The 25,581-nt window shown below is 35.4% G+C and overlaps 1 protein-coding gene across 18 annotated transcripts in view; it reads right to left on the bottom strand.

Moving 5' to 3' along the window:
- Positions 1–25,581, bottom strand: part of RIMS2 (regulating synaptic membrane exocytosis 2) — a 473,080-nt gene that overhangs the window by 166,234 nt on the left and 281,265 nt on the right. For all 18 annotated transcript variants that reach the window (XM_086741147.1, XM_086741150.1, XM_086741149.1 and 15 more), the window contains 3 exons: positions 20,274–20,342; positions 6,979–7,135; positions 2,559–2,675 (listed from right to left, as the gene is read on the bottom strand). In XM_086741147.1, the coding sequence (XP_086597273.1) occupies positions 2,559–2,675; positions 6,979–7,135; positions 20,274–20,342 (343 nt within the window). The remainder of the gene's footprint in view (positions 1–2,558; positions 2,676–6,978; positions 7,136–20,273; positions 20,343–25,581) is intronic.

Below are 25,581 nucleotides of genomic sequence, written 5' to 3'. Positions count from 1 at the left end.
AACATGCTTCAGTGACTCTGTGTTGTAATACAGGCATAACTAGTCAACAACTTGATTACACAGGTAACCACTCACTATGTACGAACAGGAGAACCTCTGTGTGTGTTTCGGAAAATACAGACAACATATAAACCTCTGTTCAGAGATTCAGAGCACACCTAACAAGCAAATATATCTTTATCTAGAATAGTCACACAAAAATTAAATAATCTCATCACCAACAACTTTCTAACTTTTTTTACTGACATATTCTGAAAAACCAATTCTCTTCCTCTAAGCTAAGCCAGTCCAGTAGGGATTATTTGATTGAAGCGATAGGGAAGATTGTGGTGCTGTACTTCAGGCCACCTTTCACTGCTAGGCATTTATCTGAGAGATGGCAACCAAACTCACACAGTGAACAAACCCAGAAGCATTTCATAACAGATATAAAGGCTCCAAGGACAAGATTAAATCCTATTTCAAGGAAGACTGGTCTAAAAAGCAACATAATATTATCCCAAAAGCATTCTATTCTTTTCTTATAAGGAAACAGCTCAGAATCCTTAACTTATTGCCTTCTGTATTGTCCTGGTTCTGGCCAGGATAGAGTTAATATTTACCTGAGCTGGGTGGAGAACTGAAGCTGGTAGCCCCTATGGCTGGGATAGTTAACTAATTAGCTAACAGCTGGGGTTAATTTACCCAAATTAGCCAAAGGGCTATTCCATCCCATCTGACATCATGCTCAGTATATAAGTGAGGAGGGTGCTGAAGGGAGGTCCTCCTAGTTGGAAGAGACTGGATGTAGAGATCTGTTGTGAGCTATTATACTGTATTTGTGTTCCATCACTCTCTTGTTTTCTTCTGTCATTACTGTTAAATTTACTTTTTGTTCAAATCTCAACCCGCGTGTTTGGTTTTTTTTTTTTTTCCTGGTTTTCTTTTGTTTGTCAAATCTCCTCCTATTCTCTCGGAGAGTCGGGGGAGTGAGAGAGAGACTGCGTAGTCTGGTCCCCGTTGGGGCTGAACTACGACATGTATAAAAATCAGATAGCCTCATAAGCCACCTAAATAACATCTTTTCTATAACATAAATAGTTATAACTATCAAATCTATAACTATCTATAACTATCAAATAGTTTAATACAAAAAAAAAGGTTCAGCTATGATCTATTATACTCGTAATGAATATAGTTAACGTTCTGGATAAACACCTGATTGCTCTTCAATATCTTAATTTTTTTTGCCAATTTGATATTTTTGGGCCAAATTCAATTATAAATCACTTGAACAGATATGCTTTTTGGTTGATTTTTTGGGTACTCTTTTTTCTAACTTACCTAATTAGGAAAAATTAATTATAATTTTTTTTTTCTGCAGAATTTTGTCTTACATTCCTTACAATCATTGGCCATCACATTAATACTCTTTTAAGACATATTCACCTGTTCTGTTCAATATTGCTAGCAAAAAGCCACAATTACATAAATTCATTCTATTTACAGTTAGCAACACTGATCATGTGCTTTGATGTCACTTGGGGAATAAACTGTAATAATCATCTGTACAAGTACTAACTTCAAACACTAGTCACATAGCATTCAATAAGATCACAAAATATATCTGTATTACTCCTTGATTTATGCGATTATGAAATGGGATAATATCTAGCAATCATCTATAATCTCTGATTATAATGTGCAGGTTTTCAACTTGGTACATAAGAAGCTGGAAGATTTTCAAAATTAAAGGTTAAAAATGCTCTTTCTTTTGATTTTCTGACCTGAAGACAATAAGGTGGGAAAGACCTTATCAATACTTTATTTAATGTCACAAAGGCACTACTATAATTAATTCAGCAAAATTAAGTACAATAGTCAACTACTGCTTGCAATTGTTTTTTACATCTTCAAAATTCATAGAACTTGCTACAGCTCTGCTCACTCTCTGGGACCTTCCATTAGGCAAAACATTAGTCATGGTAAGATGTGCCTCTAAACACAAATACCTCAATTTCAATGTAACAAACATTGCCACAATTATTTTTTTTTCTTTTCACAAAAATGGCTCATAAAGTTAGGAAAAGACAAACACAGTGCTAGAATATACTTTTGTTACATCTGTAAATTGCACTGTATCCAATGGGAGCATTATATTAATACTGAGCTGAAAGTAACAATTTTTATGCCTCTTTATTCACCCTCAAAAATGACCAAATGTACTGTTAGATTTTTTCAACATATTCAGCACTTTTATGTATTATATTAATAAATTTTTAAATATTTTTATAAAAAAGGACAAATAAGCTATTTGCCTTTTATACTGTACAGTTTCTCATAGATTTGTCAGACTCCCTCTTGGCAAAGATACACTGACTTCATAGTTTTGTCAGCCTTGTGTGCACTGTATATTTTTTAACGTATATCATGTAAACAGAAGATAAATGAGTGGGGAAAGGCTCAACTGTGGGATTAGGTAAGCAATTTTGCTATTTACTTTAGTGAGCTACCACGCTGCAGTAATTCACATGGATGAGTGTAGGCTACAGCTGTTTCTAATTCCAGCAGATATTTACCTCTCTCTGTCCGGGGAGTAGTGGTCATCTATTACACGGTGTCTATCCATTCGTGTCAGGGTATTGTAATGCGCAGGAGTAGATCGAGTCCCTCGTGGTCCCTGATCCACATTCCGACTAAGGATAAAAGACATCAGATTCTGAGTACGGGGTGCAGCTGGACCACATCCCCTCACTGGTTTGTACAGACAATTATTAGCAAGCATGGTGGTAAAGAGATGTGTTAGTCAATCTGTCTTTTGTATGCTTTTACTCCTACAAAATTTTAACTTTCATGTAAAAAAAAAAAATTATCCTACAGGAAAAGGTGCTAAGTCCATGCTAGGGATAGTTTTTTTCCCAATGTTTCTTTGTTTTGGAAATGAGAGGATTTTTTTAAAAATTATTTTAAAAGGTTAATTTTAGGCAAAATTTCATTAGTCTTTCCAGACTAGAACCTTCAAGGAAAATTTCCTTTCCAGCTGAAACATACACTGTAAAGAATTTTCCATGAGCTCTTGAGTTTGGCCATAGTATAAAGATGTAAACTCCAGTAAGACACTTCTGGCAGTTACAGTAGAGTGCAGCTTGCTGAAAACATTGTAATTTGAATTAAACAGCAGATGCTTGTTTTGCACTGGAAAGTTTATTCTGTAATCTCACTAGCATAGAATCTGAAAAAGACAGAACTGTTTAATAAGGTATAAGTGATAGACATAATGCAGGCTTTGTTTAAGAGCACCAATCACCTTTACAGTTTTGTACTATTTGAGACTAAAGCTTTGCCCATCAATTGCTTTACTCAGTTTAACAATTAATACCTACTGATACACACTAACTTCACTTTTTCTGTTCTGTAAAACAAATCAACAAGAATAGGAAGATAGATGGACAACAGCTAGCTGTAATAATTCTTGGATAATTAAAATATAATTGTTTTGTATGAATTGGAAAATAACAGTTTGCATGCTTCCCTGAACACAAATTCAAATCTTATACCAATAAATTCTTCTGCTTTCTGTCCTTTCCTGCAGTCTTCCCTAATGTGAGCCTCTTTTTTTTTTTTTTTTTTTTCTATTTTTCACTTTTCTACCATTCATTTAGCATGTCCATTCTTGTCACTTTGTCTGCCCTTTTGGTACCCGTTATCCTTATCCTCTGTCATTTGCCAGTCCCTGATTAGTGTTAACCTGTATGTGTATCCTTCACTGCTGCTGCCATGCTCTTGTTTATTTCTGCATAGAAGTGTTATGAAGATGTTGCACTACACATAAACTTTTGCCTGTGGCCCTACTTCATTTCTCATAAAGCATTTCTCCACTCTGGCTTTCATGAAGACAAATACAAAGCTTACTCTGGCTAGTAACTTTATATTTGCTATATTCAAAGTGGGTATAATTCTTCTACCTTCTACTCTACAACTCTCTCCTGCAATCTCTTCTCTGTATGTGTTTTAACCACCTTATTTACACCAAAATAATAGAAAATCCAGGATTGCCTTTACCCTGCCATTGGACTTTCATATATATTTGTACCTTAAAAAGGATATTGACAGTGCTCCTCTGCTGTTCTTTGTTATTTTTTTTTTACTTTTCCGAAAAACCAATTCTCATTCCTCCTTTATGAATTCCAGTTTCTGTCTGAACCTTTTTCTCAAGGTCTCTTTTTGTTCAGAATTTAAAAAACAAAAACAAAACCAATAACAAACCTTGGGTTTCTTTCTGTCAATAGTATTATGGTCTTATTTTACTTTTCTCTTCTTTTGACTTAAATATTTAAGCTTTCTCAAGCTGCCATTTCTTTGTAAAACTTCCCAAAGATTTGAACTTTGCTGTCTGCCCACACAATCAAAACTCCTGCCTAAACTCTAATTACAAGCCTTAGTCCTGAAAGCTCAGTACCATCCTGTCTGTTCAAATAATTTTCAGTGAGATTGTGTTATTGGCTTATTGTTCTAAATAAACAATTTCTTCTTTAAAATTCTATACTATAACAGGTTCTGACTTCATGCTGCTTTTTAACATCCTACACAACCATATTTTTCTTCTTCAAAGTGTTACTATTATTTCAGTTCTCTTTCACTCTGCAAAGGATGCAGTGTCAGTCAGATTTATTCTTTAACAGAAAATTACATACTTTCTCCAGTGAAACGTGTTCTATAAGAAGAGTTGCTTTCACAACATATGTCTTCACTTCTCTGGAACTTTATTGCAATTTGCAGATCATGTACGCAGCAACCAGATAACAGGTAAGCAAGTGAAAGGTGTAATTGCAGGTGGTGATGGTAGAGAATAACGAGCATCCTACTGAATTTACCACTGTTTCAGCCTAGCCACTCTCTATAGTCACCATCATCTTGCTTTTTAAATTGCACAGTCTTAGAAAAAGCTAAACATCATGTTGTTCTGTGCCTCCCACAATCTAAACGCCATTCTGATCTACAAAGAGAATAACAGTCCATTAAATATACTAGCTGAAAACATTACAAGAGGAGTAGTAATTTCTTGTCAGCTACTACGCAGTGTGGCTTTGGTGGAGTTTAACAAAGGCCAGTAAAAGAACTGAGAATTGCAAAATTGCTTCAAGATAAAACAACAACTTGCACATCTATGGCCGAAGAGCTCCAGCCTGCAGAGGCACCAATCAGTAACGGGGAGATCTCTGGGCATGCAGCATGCTTACTGCACTGAGAACATGTCTATAACAGCACACGGATAGCAAATTCAACTAAACACGGTGCAAATGTGATTAACGATGTTTATAGCTTTTCCCAGTACACCTAGATTTTAATTAAAAAAGGGCATTTCTGTAACCCAAGGATTATGCTGCTTTTCTACAAACTCTCAAGTTCTAACAACCCAATTATGTGGGCTCAACAAGTCCTCAAAGAAATGATTTGGTGTGTGGGCAAGGAAATAGTATACAAATAATGCATTTGAATGTGACATTGTAGGAAACACCTGGAATATTTTTCTCTGTAAGTTCAAAATTGTGTTTAAAAATTCAGCTTTAGGAAAGTCAGGAAACATGTCATACATGTAAAGAATTGCAAAATTACAAGACAATGAAAAGAAGGTTTTTTAATGGACAAGTGTTAATTACTAGCTTGGGTAAAAGTTCTGCCCAAAATGCACACAGCATGCATGCACACACAAACACACACACACATACAAAGAACTTTTGCTCACGTTTATGTCTATATCCAAGACAAATAACCCCAAGAGATTTAGCATAGGCAATTACTTAGACTGAAATCAGTATACTAGAAATTAGAACAGGCCCCTCTGCATCTACTGTTTATGTCTCATTTAAAGTCCGGCTGTATTTACATATGGGTTTAGATTTCAACTGAAAACTTACAGTTTCTGCCAGTTAGCTGTCTGTGATAATATGGGATAATCTGGGATCCTACCACCTCACTAATGCAAAAGGATATGATTTAGTCTGTGTCTATTAGAGGAAATGGTAAGCAAACACGTAAGTAAGAGAATATGAAGTCAAGAGAATTTTAAGCTAACAAAAAAGAACAAAGGTAACAGAAAGGAAAGCAGAATACAAGAGAATCAGAATGTCTATAGAAGAAAGAAATACACACATGCACCCAATTGGAAATACTGGATACCAGACATTCAGTATTAATTAGGAATTGTGAACGTTATGGGGAAAGAAAATGTCCTCTTTTATTCCAGCTGAATTATACCAGCTGGAAACCTACCCATACATAGTGACAAAAGTGCTGGAAAACAGGCTTCATCGCCCTTCATATCTATCCTTCTACTTCCTATTAAGAAATCTTATCAATGCAGAAAATGTCTCAGTTCTAGCCTAAACATTATATTCAATCAAGTAATAGTCATTATCCAAAATGGCTAGGTTTTGTAGAAATGTCCCGATGTTTCTTTCACAAGATAAATAGGCTATTAGGATACAGAATCTCAGAGGCTTTCTAAGATCAGGAGCTGACATTTTTCAGTATAAAATTGTATGTGTGCCAAATTATTCTTGATGCTTTAAAAGTTTGAAAAAAAAAATAGTAAAAAGGAAGCCACCACAGGTAGGTGTTAAGGCTCTTCTATAATCTTAATTCTATGCAGACAACAGGGTTGAAACCAGCCACTGACAAATGAACGCTAAGAAAATGTCAAACGATCACATGCTGTAAAACATGGTACCTTCTAAATAGCTTTTGAAAATGAAAATCTAGAGAAATATTTTTCTTTCCTTAGATTGGAATGTACTGACTTTTGATGAAAAATAAGACAAAATTAGGTGAATTTTTGCACATCAGTATAATGTAAGAAAAAACATTATTGGCTTGACATAATTTCATAAGATCTAAGTAATTCATTGCCATTTTGAAAGTCTGGAGACTCCTTCCAGTATTGTTACAGGTCCAATACCACTTAAATTTATATACCTACATAGTTAAATATCAATTTACCTTTGTGGGGGAGGGACACTGGGAGACCACGATCTAGTCCGTCCTATACTATCTCCACGGTGAGGGGACCCTGATCGAGAGCAATGATTAGATGACATAACTTGTTCTGGCACTGATAGCGTTGAACTTTGAAGATCTCTCCCATTATGTCGATAATCTAAAAAGAAATGCAAATATTCAATGAAGCTGAAATTGCACTTTTTATTTTCCTACCATATCTACAGTAGTTAGCAGTATGACAAAAGATGGAATTTGATCAAGAATTTTATCATGACTTCTTCTTGGTTTTTGTAACTCAAAATATATACATAAAGTTGATTCTTGTTGTAACACTTTATTTTAAGTACAGCTATAGCTCCTATAGTTATACTTTAAAAGTATAGAAATAAATTGCCATGTATCAAACTGGGGATTTAAAGTAATCAAAATATCCAAATTTACCATTTATTTGTGGTCAATATGATGCATTAATAATAAAACTAATAAAAATGAATTTTTTTTCCCTTAGAATAATACACAAAACTCATTATTACATTTTCTAATTTAAATTGTATTGTAACGATTATGTATAATATAATTCAAGCAGAAATGTCGACGATTGAAAACTAATCCAAAGTTCATTTCAAAAATTTGAGATAGGAAACTACTATGGGGTTAAATACAGAGTTTGGGTTCAAGAGAGATTTGTTTTTCAGAAACAGTTAAAGTAACAATTACTCAGTGCCATCAAATTTCACTCACAGTCTGAACTTAACCATGATTCCTTCACAAATACACAAGCTAAGGCTACACAGACACCCGCCTACATCCTGGAGGTAACCTTGAATTAGGATAACAGAAGGCATGGAAGGTCTATGCAAAAGCCTTCCCAATTATAATAGCTTGAAAGGCTACCACATGGACATTTTATGTAGGATTTAAGAAAAGTCTTTTTAAAAAATGGATATATTAAAGTGACTGCCTGTATCAAATTGAAAAAGACAAATTTGCTGTCCCAGGGTACAATACCCTCTATGAAAAAAAAAAGATGCCAGATATACAGCAATTTCAAAGAAGTTTTCGTAAATTTTGTGAAGATCAAATTAATTAATCAAATAGTAATAGAACTAGAGGCAATGGTTTCAAGCTGCGCCAGGGGAGATTCAGGCTGGACATTAGGAAATATTACTTCTCGGAAAGGGTAGTCAGGCACTGGAATGCACTGCCCAGGAAGGTGGTGGAGTCACCGACCATGGGGGTGTTCAAGAAACGTTTGGATGTTGTTTTGAGAGATATGATTTAGCTGAGAAGTATTGGTAATGGTTGGACTGGATGATCTTTTAGGTCTTTTCCAATCTTGATAATTCTGTGATTCTGTGATTCTGTAATATACGATTATAAGTAACGGAAGAATTGCAAATTTTAATCAGATGATACTGTTTTGCAGAAATAGGTCTTCAAACAGCTCCTGGTGGCTATGACAACTGATATAACTGCCTCTTGTCCTGAAGGCAGTAAGCAAGTAACGAGTATTTAGAGATCCACCTGGCACTGGGAAAATTCTGGCTCATAAAAGTGTAATTTTTTTTCCCCATGAGAAATTTCTGAGAGTCCAAGAGTATTTAGTCTTCTACTCCAGATTTTTCATAGTTTTCTTCCTGGAAAATGTTCAGTAAGCACCTAAGCAAAACTTCATTAATTCAGTCCATTTCATTGTTCCAAGACTGTTTGATACTTCCAACTAAGTATTTCTACTCCTTGTATGGCCTTAGGACCAAGGATATGTTTCAACCATTCTAATTCGTAATTAACTTCTTCCTATGGTTAGGTGTAAGCTGCTTTGTGTGTGTGTGTGTGTACATAAAGGGACAAAATAGCACATCATCATTAGATTACATTACATCAATGTAAGGATGTTGAGGATCAAATACTCCCTCATCACTTCAAAGCAATCAAGTCATGTTACGTGTAGACTCTGTTGAGGGCCAGTAACAAATTACAGACTTTTATTCCATGTAAGATATACACATAATAGCGTACACACCAATACAGCATATAAGGACCAGGGCAACACAGTTTTCCTTGACTCTCCTCCCACAACAAATTAAAGGAGAAATTAGCTGGAAGAAACTGTGAGCTGTGATCAAGGCCAACAAACAAAGGAAAGAGCTATCTTTTTTTTAACCAACTCATCATGTAAATAGTTTATTTCCTCTTGTATTTCTTGTGCAATGTATCTTATAAATATTTTAGACTTGTTTTGTCTATGTCAGGTGTTGTAACCAAATGTTTTCATCTGCATTAAATATTAACCCTGCTTTTCTTAAGTGCCACTTTACTGCAACTGGATATCAACAAGGCTATCCCAATCTATAACAGGGACAATTAACTACATTCCTGAAGACATCCACTGGAGTACCAAGCATATGACCCCTCAATTCAGCCACATAAGACTGATTGAGAGCTGGCACCACAGGGTCAGCAGCGTTTCTCAGCAACTCGTGGTATATAGCAAAACTTTCTAAAGTGTGGCAAGTTATCAAGGTAAACTTAAGCCCATTATGTCCATAGAATGGATCACAGCAAAAATAATATAGTATAAAGCCATCTTAATACAAACACAATCAAATCTATTGTGTGAGGCACAGCTTGAACAGTATGTTCACTAAAGGGGCAAGAAATTCAGACCCTGATCTATGGACAGTTAGTAAAGCATAGAAAATATCTGAACAAAGTTTGTGCAAGTCAGTCTGGAAATCAATAGACTGCAATTCTGCAATTCTTGACCTAAAAGAGAAAGAGCTAAAAGCTCAATAACTTTAAAATTAAAAAACGCAATAAAGCAATAACAATTTTTTTAGTTAAGCAAATCGATGAGATATTTGCCAGTTCTATATACTAAACAAATATTGTTCTCAATACAAAAATAATGCACAGAGAACTACTTCTTATTGATAAAACCAGCATTTCTGGAGAAAGCGGGTAAAGGATATATAAGATATTTATTTTAATTTGCCCGAAAGCTGGAAGAACATGAAATGCACTGCAAAGCATGGAGAGGAAGGAAAATTAAGAGGATCATTTTGCAGGTTCTTTGAAGACTCTGGTCAAGATGTTACCAAAATAAAAATTCTACAGGTAAAAAGCAGGCAGCCAGGGGAATACAGGCGATCTATGTGAAGAGCTTTGTATGCCATTAATCTGTTACTCAAGAAAGCAAAAGAGCTATAAGCAATTCTGAGAGTTAAGACCACAAGTGAGAGCTCGGCAGACTCTTTTTTTGATAGACTAGAAGATATTTTCTCTATTCATAAATGTTACTTTTGTATTTTACTGATTTTAATTTATAGTGTCTGTCACTAAGATAACAAGCTATGTGTTTCACTGAACTGACTAAAAGGCATTGTGTAAAAACGTACTGACACAACCATCAGTTATCACGCTATGACGGTTCCATATACTGAGACAAAACAATACCCTAAATCCATATTTTCCACAGAGAAGCCCAACTGAAATTGGAATAATTTAGAAAGGCTTTTTTTTTTTGACTATGATGATAGGTGACTAATTGCAAACAGCATTCTTACAATACAAACCACATTTTTTCTAACTTCATAGTGAACAACTCATTCTGACAAAGTTTAATATTTTCATTTTAAAAATTGAAAAATCTGGAAAACAGCTTAATAATTATTTTTTCTGAATAAGTTAATTGAAAAGTACAGCAAATAGCAACAAGAAATAAATAAACTTCTAAAGATAATCTTGAAGTGGCAGAGAGATTTTAATCTATAAAAGACAAGTTGATACATTTGGGCAAAGTAGGAAGTTACCTCCAGAAAGGCATAATCCAAAAAGATGCAGGTGAATAGCAAGTTAGTATGAGCTGATATGTAATGAAACAAAAAACATAATTTACTATGATGATAGTCTATTATTATCCTAATAATAGGATAGTCTATTATTATCCTAATAATCTATATCTATAAAAAACACAGAGATGGTTCTTAGTATTATGCATACACACAAAGTATTTGTAGCATTTGGAGATGAAAAACATAATGAAGAGTAATAACATGAAGAAATGGGAAAATCCTTTAATTAAAAAGTCTATCCTTTAAATCAACAATTTTATACAATATTTGGTATGGACAAGACATCAAAGTACAAGGAGGATGAATGATAGCATAAGGTATTCTACTTGAATGAATATAGTGAAGGGAAAGGATTCAAATAATAAAACACAAAAAAACCCTACTCTGTCTAAAACATTCCTAAGAGTGAGAACTAGTAAATGAAAGTAATTAAATTTATTAAATTTATTAAATCTGTATATATTAAACAATTAATTACTTTGAAACAAAAAGCCTCTAACTTACTATTGTAGTTGACCAGTTGCACAATTGCTGCAATAAATCAAAATATATCTCTATCTTATGAAATTGTCATATATAATCCTGATTAAAAAAAAACGTTTTACATTAAACTGGAAGCAGACATGCAATGCTTTCTGGTAACTAACACTGGTAGTGCTTCCTTATAAAATTTTCAAAAGGCAGAAACTGTCAGCACTCCTAATAATTTTGCATCAACAAAACTAGACATGTTAAGCTGTCTTCAAAGTGTAATATTGATTTTACTTTCTGAAACTAGAGATTGGAATAGCATAGTTAAAATAAAAATATAGTTAATTATATTTTTCTTTTTTTTTAGCATGGGACCACTGCTGCTCCAGAATGAAACAGTTATCTGTGCTTGAATCACAGAGACAGCATAGACTGTGGGCCCAGCCAGTGGGATTTGTTGCAATTATTATTTCTCAAATAAAATACTTCTATATAGGAAATTTGTGCCTTTTATTGACACATGAGCTTCAGAGGAAAGGCAAGAAATCTATGATTACTCTGTAACTACAAGAGATGCAGAGAGAGCAATGGGCTAGCTCCTCAGTTACAAAGCTTCTGGAAGACAACAAGTAACACAAAGTTGGCATGGGAGGCTTATCAACATGCCTAGCGCCTATCCATACACCCCAGAAGTGGCCAACACTGTGTTAAATATGTTTGACAATCAACGCTGGAGTCCTTCTAAACCTCAAACAAACCTTAAAGCTGCTATTGATGATTGACTGACCATGGGACATAAAGCAGTAACTTTGGTACTCCTAACCTGAGAACTTAATTCTCTCTAGAATGTGACTGGCTTTGCTTGCCCGGGAGTTGAAAGATTCATGTCTCTGTAAAGACAGCTGACATTCCAAAAATTATGGTAACTTCTCAATTGAAAAAGGTACAACTTAACTTGCAATTTCAAAAATATTTAATGTCCTGGAAATAAGGTTAGAGAAAGAAAGTAAAAATATTTTTCTTGTGGAAAGAAATTATAGGCAGTAAAAACAGGTCATAAGTGCAACTTGACCAAGGAGCTGCTATTAAGCAAAGCAGATATTTATAGCAGTAGTAAAAATAGGATGAACATTGGAATCTGATTGTAGCTATAAATATTAAGTCATCACCATAGAATCAAAGGCTCTGTAACTATGGCAAGCCTCTTAAATCAACATACAGAGCACATAGAACCTGATAATCATTATAATCAGCGATAAACAACTGTGAGCTGTGAATACTTAAAAGACGAGCACATGACAAAGATATCTCCAATGTCACTACCTTCTTCTTTTCACGGGAGAGTTTCATTAAAAACTATGATACACATCAAATGAGGGATTTTACAAGGCACACTAAATATAGCTTCCTCTGAGCTGAAGATTTAATTTTATCTATTTTAAGAGAGAATATTAAAACATTTGACCTCAAGTATTCATCCAAACATTACAGCTGTACTGTGCTAATATTATGCTATGCCAGGGTACACATTCAGTAAATACAAACATTAAGGAATTGTTAGCAAATTCTGCAGCTTTCAGGCACAAAATTACAGAAAATCACAAACCTCCAAATACCCCAATGTTGGTTCACACCAACAGCACTAAAATAACCCCCCCAAAAAAAACAATTGAAAAATACTAATGAAGCTTTTAATTTAGATGTCTTGCTGCTTGATTGACTTGAGAGAAAGTCTTTGTACAAAAATTGTTCTAGAAAAGCAATATCAGAATTGCTGTTCATCACAGGGAAAATAATTGACTTGTTTCAGACACTGATGCTAAGCAGCGCTTTCTTCACTTTAACATCTGTACTTGATTGAGGCGTCAAGCTTTCTCTTTATCAGATATTTAATTTTTAACACTCACTGTGGCTGGGCTTAGAACAAGCACTAATTAAAAACAATTATATAATCAAATTGCCAGAAATGCTTAACGTACCAAGATTTCACACATCAGCACTTGAGATAGTTCAGATCTTTTATACAAATATGCTCAGCTTCTACGGTGAATTGAACATCTAAATGCAGAATCTGGATGTCCTCTGAAAAACTGCTGACAATAACTGGTCAAATAAATTGAAATATTAATATCTGAATACTCTATAAATTGAAGATACACTATGGATGGGTTTGGGTTGGTTTTTTTTTTTTTTGCATCAAAATATTATCCTGCAAATAGGAGAAGAATGAATGTGTGAGTGAAACCAGAAAACATTACAGTAGGAACAGTTGTTTACTTGCTGTATAGTAACTCAGTTCCTCAAGAGGTGTTCCTAGCTCTACTGCACTAATGGTATGTATGGGCCCATTACACTTGAGACAATTCTTGTGATTATTAATGCGTACAAAGAGCGTTCCCACACAGTAATAAACAGAACTTGCTGAGTTTTCAGTGCTGTCCCTACGCCCAGTACAACATACAAAACATGAAAAAAACAGTTACTATACAGATAATGTTTCTTCTTATTTAAGTACTCATCCATGTATACTTTCTGCTGTCCTGTAAGTCCCCCACATTAGCCTTCTCTTGACAGTGTAGATTGGAATTTATCAGTCCTTTCATGGAGCATTTCCTTCTTAGAAGTGCTCGACACCACATTTGTAACTCATCCCAGCGAGTCTTTCCCTTATATGAGAAGCATCTATCATGGGAGTGTCTTATAGGAATCCAACTTCCTTGCAACTTTCCATTGTCTATTAGATGCCTTTGTCACTCTGTAGATATTAGGACTGTGGTAGAACACGAACTAATATGATGAGTTCACATTTGCCTAACTTTACTTAAAGAAGAGGAAGCTACTGATAATTAACAATTATCTGCAAACAAAACTTGAATTTAGTTATATCTTTACTTTCAAAGTGGATTGATACAGCTTATATTTTGTGTTGGTTTTGTTTAGTGGGAGGAGGGGCTACTGCACGAAGTTGCTAGAAGTTTCCCCTTTGTCTGGTGGACTCAGACAGGGCCAAGCCAGGGCCAGGGCCAAGCCAATTGGTGATGGAATGTTCCATGATAACGCCTCTGTGATAATGTATTCAAGAAGGGGAAAAATAAATAAGAAAAAAGAAGTGAAGAAGCAGAAGAGGGGGCAGAGAGGGGGAGCTGTGAGCCTTGTGAGTCTTGTAGCCCTCACCCTCTGGCCTCCCACCAGGCGGCCATCTGGGCCCAACTTGGCCAAGCCCAGCCACAAGAAGTGAAGAGATGTGAAGAGGTGTCTGCCTAAGCCTGACGGTGAAGAACTGCTTGTGAGAGGAACAGCTGCAGACGCCAAGGTCAGTGAAGAAGGAGGGGGAGGAGTAATGCGGCTCCTGGCCAAGATTCCCCTGCAGCCCATGATGCAGCCCATGGTGAAGCAGGTTCTCCCCCTGCAGCCCATGGAGGTCCATGGAGGGGCAGAGATCCACCTGCAGACCATGGAGGACCCCACGCCGGGGCAGGCAGATGCCCAAACGATGCTGTGGCCCATGGAGGGCCCGTGCTGGAGCAGCCAGTTCCTGAGGGAGTGCACCCTGTGGAAAAGGACCCCACGCCAGAGCAGTTCACAAAGGACTGGAGCTGTGGAAGGGACCCTACGATGGAGCACGGGAGGAATGTGAGGATTTCTTCCCCTGAGGAGGAAGGAGCAGTGGAAAGTGACATGTGATGAACTGATGGTAACCCCCATTCCCTATTCCCTGCTATGCTGCTCGGGAAAAGGAAGGAGTACAGATAATTGAAATGAAGTTAAACCTGGGAAGAGGGAGGAGTGGGGGGAAATTTGTTCTCTTCCTCATTATCCTGCTTTGGTTTTATTAATAATAATAAATAAATAGTTTTCTCCAAGCCATGTTTGTTTTGCCTGCAACGGTAACTTCAATGATCTCTCCCTGTCCTTATCTCAAACCTTGAGCCTTTTTTGTTGTATTATCTCTCCCCTATTCCCTCGGAGCATCGAGAGAGACTGTGTACCTTGGTCCCGAGCAGGGCTAAACTATGACAATTTAAAAATATAAAACTAGTTTTTAAAAGCATTGTATTAATTGAGAGAATTTGGATGCTTGAAGAGAAAGATGCTTTGTCAGCTGGGGAAATTACACTAAAAAGTTTTTCTTTTTTTTAATAGTTAAAGTATTACTAAACTTTACCTTTGGTACTTTGAAAATGAAACTAAAAATACAAGGAAAATCTTAAAGAATTATAATCATAATTTCTGTGTTAAGAACTGCATGCATAAAGTTGTATAATATACATCTCACTTGTTTAAAAGCAAGCACAATGGTTAAAGATCCCTTGACTTAAGTAGCCAGCATAACGACTAGTTTAACATTGCTTGAATTTCACTTCCAATTTTGGGGAGAATTTTTGAGACACATAGACAGTAAGCTATTTTTCACTCAAGAAGAGATTTTACAGCAGGGGAACAGGCATCAGCACATAATAAAAGAAAAAGCTTATCAGTGTTTATGTGTGTAGCTACCAGGCTTTTGGGGCATTACAGACTCCCATTTAGAGATAGCTGGTGATCCACAATTAAATCCTTTATTTTATTAAGGATAGAAGACATCCACTCTATGTTAGTGCTGTAAGATGTCTTTCAACAGGCAGCTGATTTCAAGCTGCAACCAAAGTATTTGTGTGTTCTGTATCTCTTTTGAGCAGCAATCATCAACAAGATCCAGGTATAAAAATTCAGATCACATTATCAGCAAGTAGAGAGAGGACCTTTTGTTTCCTCTGCAGGGAAGGCTGCAACATGACAGTGAAAGAACTCTTTCAAACAAAGGACTCCTCATGTGTTCTGAGAAATGAAGCAAAAATGAATAATTGCTTTTCATTCTTCTTCAAAAACCAAATCATTTTTATAAGTTCAGTAAGAATATATTTACTGGTTGTTGCTATTTTTCCTAATCTACTTGGCTCTAATCATCCTCTGAATATCTTATTTGTATTCTTATTTTGCTCCTGAAACATCTTGCTGTCTTTTGCATAATGAGAAATACTTATCAATATTTTTATTCTCAGGGCTGGAGACTGCATTCTTTTACTTGGAAAAGCTTTTCTCTACAGAGACTTGCAATGCAACTTATGCAGAATTCACTGCCTTACATTCTTTCAGGATTCATCTGTTGAAACATATCTCAGATTACAAGTGTCTCATAAAACTAAGAGTGCAGATGAGATATTGGTGTAGAATTGAATTTTAAACATTAATATCTCACTTAATATTTAAGTCTTACAACAATGATAGGTGAGACTTTTCATGATTAAATGGTCTTGACAATAGATGTTCCTTTTTGTTCATAAAGTCAGACTCAGTAGGTTACTTGTACTTAGTAAGTTACAGCAGGTTCAACATACACTATGAGGAAGTACCTAGGAAGATAACTATTTAGAAATGATAGTCCATATTCAATGAGCTTCATTAACTGTAATGCCTATTCAACTTTAGTCAATAGAAAGAATAAAAAAACCACCACTTTGCTTTTCATTGAATTGTATTTAGTATTATGATAATTTAATTTTTTTTTGTAAAGTGCTCTCAAATTTTTCTAAAATCAACATAAAAATACTCTATTATCTTCATCAACAAGCATATAAGAGCATTCTAAGGGGCACATGAAAATGCTGATGTGCTCCCACACAGAATTGCTGATGACAGAAAACTTTATGAGGGCCAAAGTTTATTGTTCAGGACAGCAAAATGAATGCTTTAAATGGTTTGAAAGCTATGTACAAGCAATTTAAAAGACAAAAGCAGAACTAACTGCTAGTGCCACTCCTTCTGGTATCCTGTGCTAAGATTAAAGCCAGCAGAGATGAGAATATAATAGAGATTCTGTTCTAGTGGTTTTGATCCCAAGACGAAATGAATATACATTTCATATAAAGAGAGCTATTTTAAAATCTTGTAAAAATCACTTTTGCATACTTGTTTAAATACATTATGTTATAACAGTCTTTCTGACAGTAGCTGGTGTAGAATACACATATAGCCAGAAGAAAAAAATACATTGAGTTTTTTCAATTGGTTTGTCATTATTTCCTTAAAAGCTTTTCCTGCTGACAGAAACAACACTCTCTTTAATAAGACTGATGTTTGTCTAAGCATGATAAGATGTAAGACACCAGAAGTGATAGCTTTTATGAATAGTTTTTCCAAGAGCTGTTTGAACTTTTTTTAGAAATTTAAGAAAAGAACAGTATGGTAAATAGACATAATTTAAGCATTTTATCATCAGGAAATTAAATTGGTGGATCAAAAGTACCACAGCAGTGATAAACAACAACTGCAGGTTTATTAAAAATAGATGATGATGCAAGGAACTGTAGTTTATAATGTTCCTTCTGTTTCAGCAAATATGATCTAACACAATCTCACTTACAAGACGTACAACAAGAAAGATGATCTGTTGTTGGGATTTCTCCCTATAACCAGCTTCTCCAAAGGCATAGTCAACTGACCTTATGGGACCAATATCAGAGGAGCTATATAAAAAGATGTTGTGGAGAAATAGAAAATCTCAGCTACAATCAGGAACATGACAAAGCCAGACGGCATATATCTTTCAATGAACTATAAATAAATACATAATGAGATCAAGTAAGGTGCATGGATTTCATAGAATCAGAGAATGAAAGGATGGTTTGGGTTGGAAAGGACATTTAAAGGTCACCTAGTCCACTGTTTTGAATTAAAGTAAAGAGGAACCAAAAGAGAATTATTGCTGTTCTTAAAGGTTTCTGGAGTTTAGTTCACAGGTTCAGTACTTTGAATAGGCATTAATTTTATGGAAGTGATCACTGAGATTAGCCGACAGATGTTAGCAAACGTATTTGACGTGATACACGATTTATACAGCAGAAGAAAAAAGAGCAAAGTGAAATGTCATGTTAAATAAAACCTGAAAATACAAACCGAAAGAACTGGGGTAAGTAAGAAAGAAAAAAAAAAACAGAGAGAGACAAATGGCTGAAGTATTACACTTCATGCAAAGAAGGCATATTTTTAAATCAAGAGTGTGATGAGTCTGCAAATGAATAAAAGAACCTTAAACAGGAGAAGGATGTGGATGATAAGACAAGACAAGGATAAACCAAAAGACTTGCAAACACAGTGACAGCAGCACAAAAAAAAAAGATGTTTTCAAAACCAAAAGAACATCAAACTTTCCTACCCACACAGTCAGTCTGAATTAAAATGCAATCAAAGTGTAGAATTGTCAGCAGAAATCCAAAAGCTAAAAGATCCTAAAGGAGCTAAAGGTACATAAAAAAAAACTCAGGTAAGGGAAGTACACTATTTCACTGAACTCTAAATACCATTATTTTACAGGATGTCAAAAGAGGAGTTAAACAGTCTATTTCCTGTAAAAAGACCAACTAACCTTGGGTAGATTTTAATGACCACTTTTACAGCCTTCACATAAACAATACAAAATGCAATAATATAAAACAGATAAAGAAAATTCTTTAAGCAGGATTTTCAAAAGACAATTGATAATACTGCTAGAAAAAAAAAATGACTTCAATAGCACTGGAGGTTGTATGGTCATACAATATACTGCATTAGAAAATCAGATGTCATAGGTATCTGAAAAGAAGCCATTTAGAAGTAGATGCATTACGATCTGTATTTAAAAGTCAGCCTTCACAAAGAACATGGGAAAAAATTAAAAGGCTTAGTGTCTTTCAAATATTATATGAAGTCAACAAAAATAAAATAATAAAATTGTAAATCCAGGTGTTTCACAAGAATCCTGATGATGTTCAAGTACGTGATTAAACTTCTGCAAAACTCAGTACCTTTTTTCAGAACAATACAAACATTTCAGTTTCAAGATGGCACCGTGCTGGGCACTCTAGACATATCTCCATCAACTCCCCTTTTTTCCTCCCTTTATTATTAAACTCCAAAGTCAGGCTGGTACATTTCTAATTTAACTGATCAATAGGAATATGAAAGTCTTTCCCTTTGGGAGAACAGGCAGTCTGAAAGCCTTCGTGACTACTAAGCATATACAGAAAGTTAAACAAACTAAGACTGAAAGCACAGTAAGGAGAATCATGGGACTTCTGGGGATCACTGCCTCTCCACTTCCAATACCTACACCACCCTGGCTACATATTCTTCCTGTCTCCTAACTGCAGTAAGGAAACAGGGGAGTGGGAATATAAAAATGTCCTAAGTTTTCCTAAATATTTTTCTGATTAAGGTAATAATCTGAAAACTGAGCCTATTACTGTTTAAAGATAAATGGTTTAAGGAAGATAGAATATTTAGTGATCTTGCATCCACAGCGTTCATTCAGTCTCTGGTAAAATTACTGCAATCAGTAGCCATCAATACCGGTTTAAAGGTGGCATGGTTGCATCCTAAATATATTCTCTGTTGTAGTCAGCAAAAGCATATGATTCTCTGATTTTATTGGTTTCGCCTATGATTACAGTATTATCTTTTCTCTTAGAAAAGTAGAAGCAATACTCTTTCATAGGACAACTTTTATCTCAAATACTCATTAAACTCCCAATTCCAATCCTTCTTAGTAAACAGATTCTCTGTTAAGATATGTCCTGCCTTAAATGTTTGGGTTTCAGACCTTTGGCAGTACTATTATTCCACCATGAAGTTTTAAAGGATTGATCAAACCTAAATGTCTGTCAAAAAAATCAAATAAACACATCTTCATATTTAATAAAAAAACACTTTTGTGTTATTTTTACCATCTTATAAAAGCAACCAGGAAATTAACACATTGACTTTTCCCCTCTGTTGGTAATTTTTGTGGTTAAATATGTATTACCCATAACAGTTATTTCGTGTCTGTTGGAAAAATACATGCTTAGGTTACGATTATCTTTCACCAGAAAAACATTATAAAATTCATAATAATAAATTGTAAATAAGAAAGATTTCTACTAAACCTAGAAGAGTAAATTTAGATAGTAATACCTGAAACAACACCAATTCCATCATCGCAGTCATAATCAGAGACTTCACTGTCGCTGATTCTTTTGGACCCTGCCAAAAAAAAAAAAAAAACAACAAAATCAGAAATGTATAACTTATCTTCCTGTAACTTAAAACTATCCTCAGCCAACAATGCATAAATAAACATAAGGATTTTATACTAGACAATAAAGCATTAATAGAAGCATAAAATAGAAATTATTGATGTTGTATTATTGCAAATGTTTTAGTGCACCGATTTTCATCTAAATATTTAACGTAATACACAACAAAATGCTGGAATACAGCTCCACAATAGTGTTTTTATGAAATATTTTCATATACTTCATATCTATATGTATCCACTCCATATAGAAACTGCCATCATACTGTTCATCTTCCAAGTTTTCGCACACAATGCACCATCCTTCTTCAGAGTCTTTGAATACCAGAAAAATAAATGATGCTAATAATATTAAATGGATGTAATATTTTCTTTAGTTTATTAGTAAGAATTATCAGGAGAACAGGCAGTTTCACACATACAGAGTGTCCTATAAAAACGTATTACTCTGTGATACTTTAGAGGAAGTACTGCATCCAGTTCTAGAGCACCCAACATAAGAAGGACATGGACCAGTTGGAGAAGGTCCAGAGGAGACCACAAAGATGATAAGAGGGCTGGAGCACCTCTCCTGTGAGGACAGGCTGAGAGAGTTGGGGCTGTTCAGCCTGGAGAAGAGGAGTCTCCAGAAAGACCTTATAGTGGTCTTCCAGTACCTAAAGGGGGCCTGAAAGACGGGGAGAGACTCTTCAGCAGGGCCTGTTGTGACAGGATGAGGGGTAATGGTTTCAAAATAGAGGGAGGTAGATTTAGATCAGATATTAGGAAAAATTTTTTTACAATGAGGGTGATGGAACACTGGAACAGGTTGCCCAGAGAGGTGGTGGATGCCCCATCCCTGGAAACATTCAAGGCCAGGTTGCATGAGGCTCTGAGCCACCTGATCTAGTTGGAGATGTCCCTGCTCCTTGCAGGGGTGTTGGACTAGATGACCTTTGAAGGTCCCTTCCAACCCTAACCATTCTATAATTCTATGATTCTATAAATTATCTTTAAGAGTACATCTGTCAAAATAGTTTGCTTAGTTGGCAAAAGCAGATTCTACATCCACAACTAGAGCCAAAAAGGAGGTCATGTAGGACAACTATATATGTTAGTTTGTGTTTAGCTTAATTTCACTTCTATCTTCTGTGGCATCTTTTAAATAGCATTTAATTGCTGATTGGGATTTAATTGGGATTAAGCACTGTTATGTGAATGATAATTATTAGTTTACTTGTTTAAATGTGAAAATCCCTGTTCTTCAGCAAGGTGGTGCATCTTTTCTAATTCTCTAGCCATCGAAAAACAGGTAACTTGTAGGAAGGAGATTTCATCTAATTGTCACCAAACCTTCAATCAAGCAAGATTTTTTTTCCTACCACAGGATGATTTATTCTTACGAATACATACACAAAAATATGAGTAAAAACTGCGAGTAAACCTAAAGAAGCCCAGGACAAAGTAAGATTAACGTTCAGTCTGGGTGACTGGCACAGGAGGATCTCTACCCTCCTTTCCCAACAGAAAACTGGGAGAACAAGTGCTAAGAGGGTTTTGACAAAAATCAAAATTTTCAATTTAAAGAAATTTTAGAAATAATTTGAATCATAAGAGCTGCTGTCATTTGTCAGACTGTCTAACATCAGTCTACCCACCAGGAGACAGTGGAAAGTCCTTCTACAGTGGATCTGTATGGAAAAAGTTTTCTATGTTACACCCTTCTAGCTTTCAGCAGGCAGGGGGCCTGGCAACTGAGTCTTCTCCTAACCCATCCTGTTTACTCTAAGTCATTAATCAACCATTTCTCCAAAAATTCATATAATTTCTTTTTGAGTCAAGAGTATTCTCTTGGCCTCTATAATACGTTGTGTCAGCAAGTTTTGCAGTTTAATTTTGCATTGTGTGAAATAGACTTCCCTCTCTTTTCTTTCTATTAGACTATTTCAGACAATGCCCTCCAAGCTTTTGTGTTCTGAGAAACATGAATCAGCATTCTGTATTCTTCTACAGTCATCTCTTTTTTTGAGCTAATATAATTGTTTAGTTCCTTTGCATATGTAAACAGCTCAATATTTCTTAATTTATAAACTAGACTGTATACTAATTCTTTTGAGATAAAAATCACTCTGTTAAAAATTATCCAACAGGAAAATTATATAAATGTGATATGCATTAATTCTTAGAAAAAACAATATATCATTCCATTACATTATGCAATTCCAGTAGAGCCATTTTAATTGTTATTTAATAGAAGAAAAGATTTGAGAGTTTTTGCTCACAAATAGGAAATTAAAAGGAAAAAGGAAAAAAAGGAAAGCCATACTTTGGTTTCATATGCCCTGCAATTCTTATATGGTAGAATTCAGGTAGGTTCAATTTATTATAAAAGTTTAGAAATAGCCATGCTAAAATGGGGAGGGTGGAAGGTGTCTCTGAATTCAGGAAATAACAAGAAGTAAAGTCTTTCTCTAAAACAAGAAACAGCAAGAAAGTTATCACAATTAGCACTCAAGAAAGCCTAGAAAATGAGGGCAGGAGTAAAAGAAAAGTTTTCTGTCTCCTAATGGCCTTTCTGAGAGTCAGGATTTCTAAAACCAATTCAGTCTGACAAGGACAACATTCAATGTGATTATTTTCTTTATTGTAGTGTCACAGAGGCCCAATGAAAATCTCTATTGCTTCCCAAAGAAAGAGTGTCCATTCCACCTGTGATGCAGTTCCTGCTGCCATTTTCAGCAGAGCTTTCTACTCATGTGGTGATACACATGCCAGTGAGCAAGAAAGATTAGTCTCCATTCTCCTTAGCCACTAATTCAAAACCAGGCCACTAAACAAGGACAATATTTGTGACCAAACAATAGTTTGGCTGGGATTTGGCTGAGATCTAAAAGGCAGAAGCCCCCAAAGGGAGTGCAGTGCAGTGCGATTCTGGCCTTTGGTAACCCTGGTACTGATCTAGCAGCGGGACTGTGGCTGCTGTGCAGAGATGCCAATAACATCACTTGGGCACATCAGAGAAAGACTGTGGGATGGGAAGATGAGGGCAACTAAACAGTTTGTTGATGCTTATTACATGGATGCTTGGAAAGTTTTATCATGAAAGGCGTAAGAGGGCTGAATCAACTATAATTTGAATTAATGTCATTTACTTATCATTTAATTCATCCTTATGAATGAATCTAATTACAACTGAGGTTGCTTTTTATTTATGTTTATATTTACAGCTAAGTACATCTGCTTTAACATATTTTTAGAATATTGTATTCTGTAATCTGGAGAAAAGATGTGCATCTTTGAGGATTAATATAGCCAGCTGTTGTCACAGTTGGTTCTTGACTTCCCAGCTGCATAGCTAAAATTATACGTTGTAGTAGTCACACGATACACCTGGCATAAAAGAGACTAAGAAGGTTCCAGTGGACCACAGGGATAAAAGACAGCGGTTTCTCTCTGTCCCCTCAAATCACATCCATCTTTTCCAGAATTTCCTAATACCTCAGCTCCACCTTCCAGGATCTAGAGACCCTTTTTTCTTTTTATATATAGACCTCTGTCTTCACTCCCATCCAAGCTACAGGGCAATGCTACAGGGCATTCCAAGCCAGGGCATGGGGAAAGTGAGAGCCAGGATTGAGACCTGCCCTAAGGATGGGAGTAGAGAAAGAGTAGACTCAAGGGAAGAATCAGATTTCAGGGCTTTCTCCAATTGCCTTTGCTGCTGCAAAGGGGAAAGTCTCTTGTTATTGGTGACATCCCTTAAATATGAAAACTTTTTTCTCCATGATGAGATATGAAGCTCGTTCAGATCAGATTATTTATTCTAGCTTCTCAAGCAGAGGCCACCTTAAGCTAACTCTAACTACTAATAGACTTAAACAAATTGAAAAATAAGAATGTTTAATCAATATTTCACAATTACTTATAAATGTAAATTTAAATGCTGGTTAAGAAATCAGAAGAAATTTAAAACAGAATTGATCACTTGGTTTTATCTTTGGAAATCAATGTTTTTGGGAAGGATGGAGGAAGGAAAGCATGTCAACCAAATATGTAATGTCAAAAAGTACTGCTCAGAGTATGAAACTTCTGCAAAGGAATCAGATTATATTTATTTAAAATGTCTTTGATTAACTTGCAAAATGGAACAGGCTAGAATGTGCACAGGTCAAAAACCTGTATTGAACTGAGTATTCAAAATACCAGTATAATTAGTGGCAACTTAGTTTAATATTTTTAATTTTTGCAAGAGTAATTTCATCTGCTATATATTAAATTTAGACAGTCATTTTCTTTTTAACCTATTGACAATGTAAATTTGAACATTTAGACTTCAGTCCCATCTTAGCCACATCTTTTCAAAAGACTGCTACATTATCTAAGTAATTTGAACCACTGACCATAAACCAGAGAAAGAACAACTTGTAGTTTATCTGGGAAATGTGACAATGAACCCTCTCACAAATTATTCCAAAGGAATATTGCCAATGAAACTGTAATTGAGTATTTTAATAAAGATCTTAAAGTGTTTGACAAATATGCTCCAAAATATGCTACTTATTTCAAGAGCAAGAAGATTACATTAATTCTAACATAAATTCAAAATTCAGTAAAAAGTTTAAGCATGTAACACCTGGGACACTGGGTGCATCAAATAAATGCATTGGTGCCATTGTTTGCATATAACTTTTTCTTTGATGGATTTTAAACATGAGGAATGGCATTAATTAAGTCTCACTGCCATTGTACTGGAATATAGCTTATTAATGAAACATTCTTAGGGATATTATTATCATTTTGTCTGATAACTGGGTGGTAACAGATGGTAAATATTGACTTTTGAATGCATTCCACCAGGATTAATGGTTATTACAATTACAGACTGAAGGCAAAATTGACTCCACGCTGTACGATCAGCTAGCGTAAGCCACATAAAAAATGCTTTAATTCAGCATAACCCCAACCTCAGTGAAATCAAAATATATGTTCTCATTCCATTTAGCAAGTTCTGGTTTTATAGCCTTAAATGATCAATAAAACTGTTTTCCAGGGACAGCTTAGCTTGGGGACAGTGAAGAACCTCCCCATCAGATCTTGATAACTCTCAGCATTCTCCTTTCCCACACCTACCTGCTCCTTCCCTACCACTGCTGCAGAAGTTGCCATCCCAGGTAGCATAACTCCGCAAAAGCATGTACAAACTAGACC

This window comes from Chlamydotis macqueenii, chromosome 2 (assembly GCF_036417535.1).
Source record: "Chlamydotis macqueenii isolate bChlMac1 chromosome 2, bChlMac1.mat, whole genome shotgun sequence".
In the NCBI taxonomy this organism is placed as follows: Eukaryota; Metazoa; Chordata; class Aves; order Otidiformes; family Otididae; genus Chlamydotis; species Chlamydotis macqueenii.
This window is presented reverse-complemented; position numbering and strand designations above follow the sequence as displayed.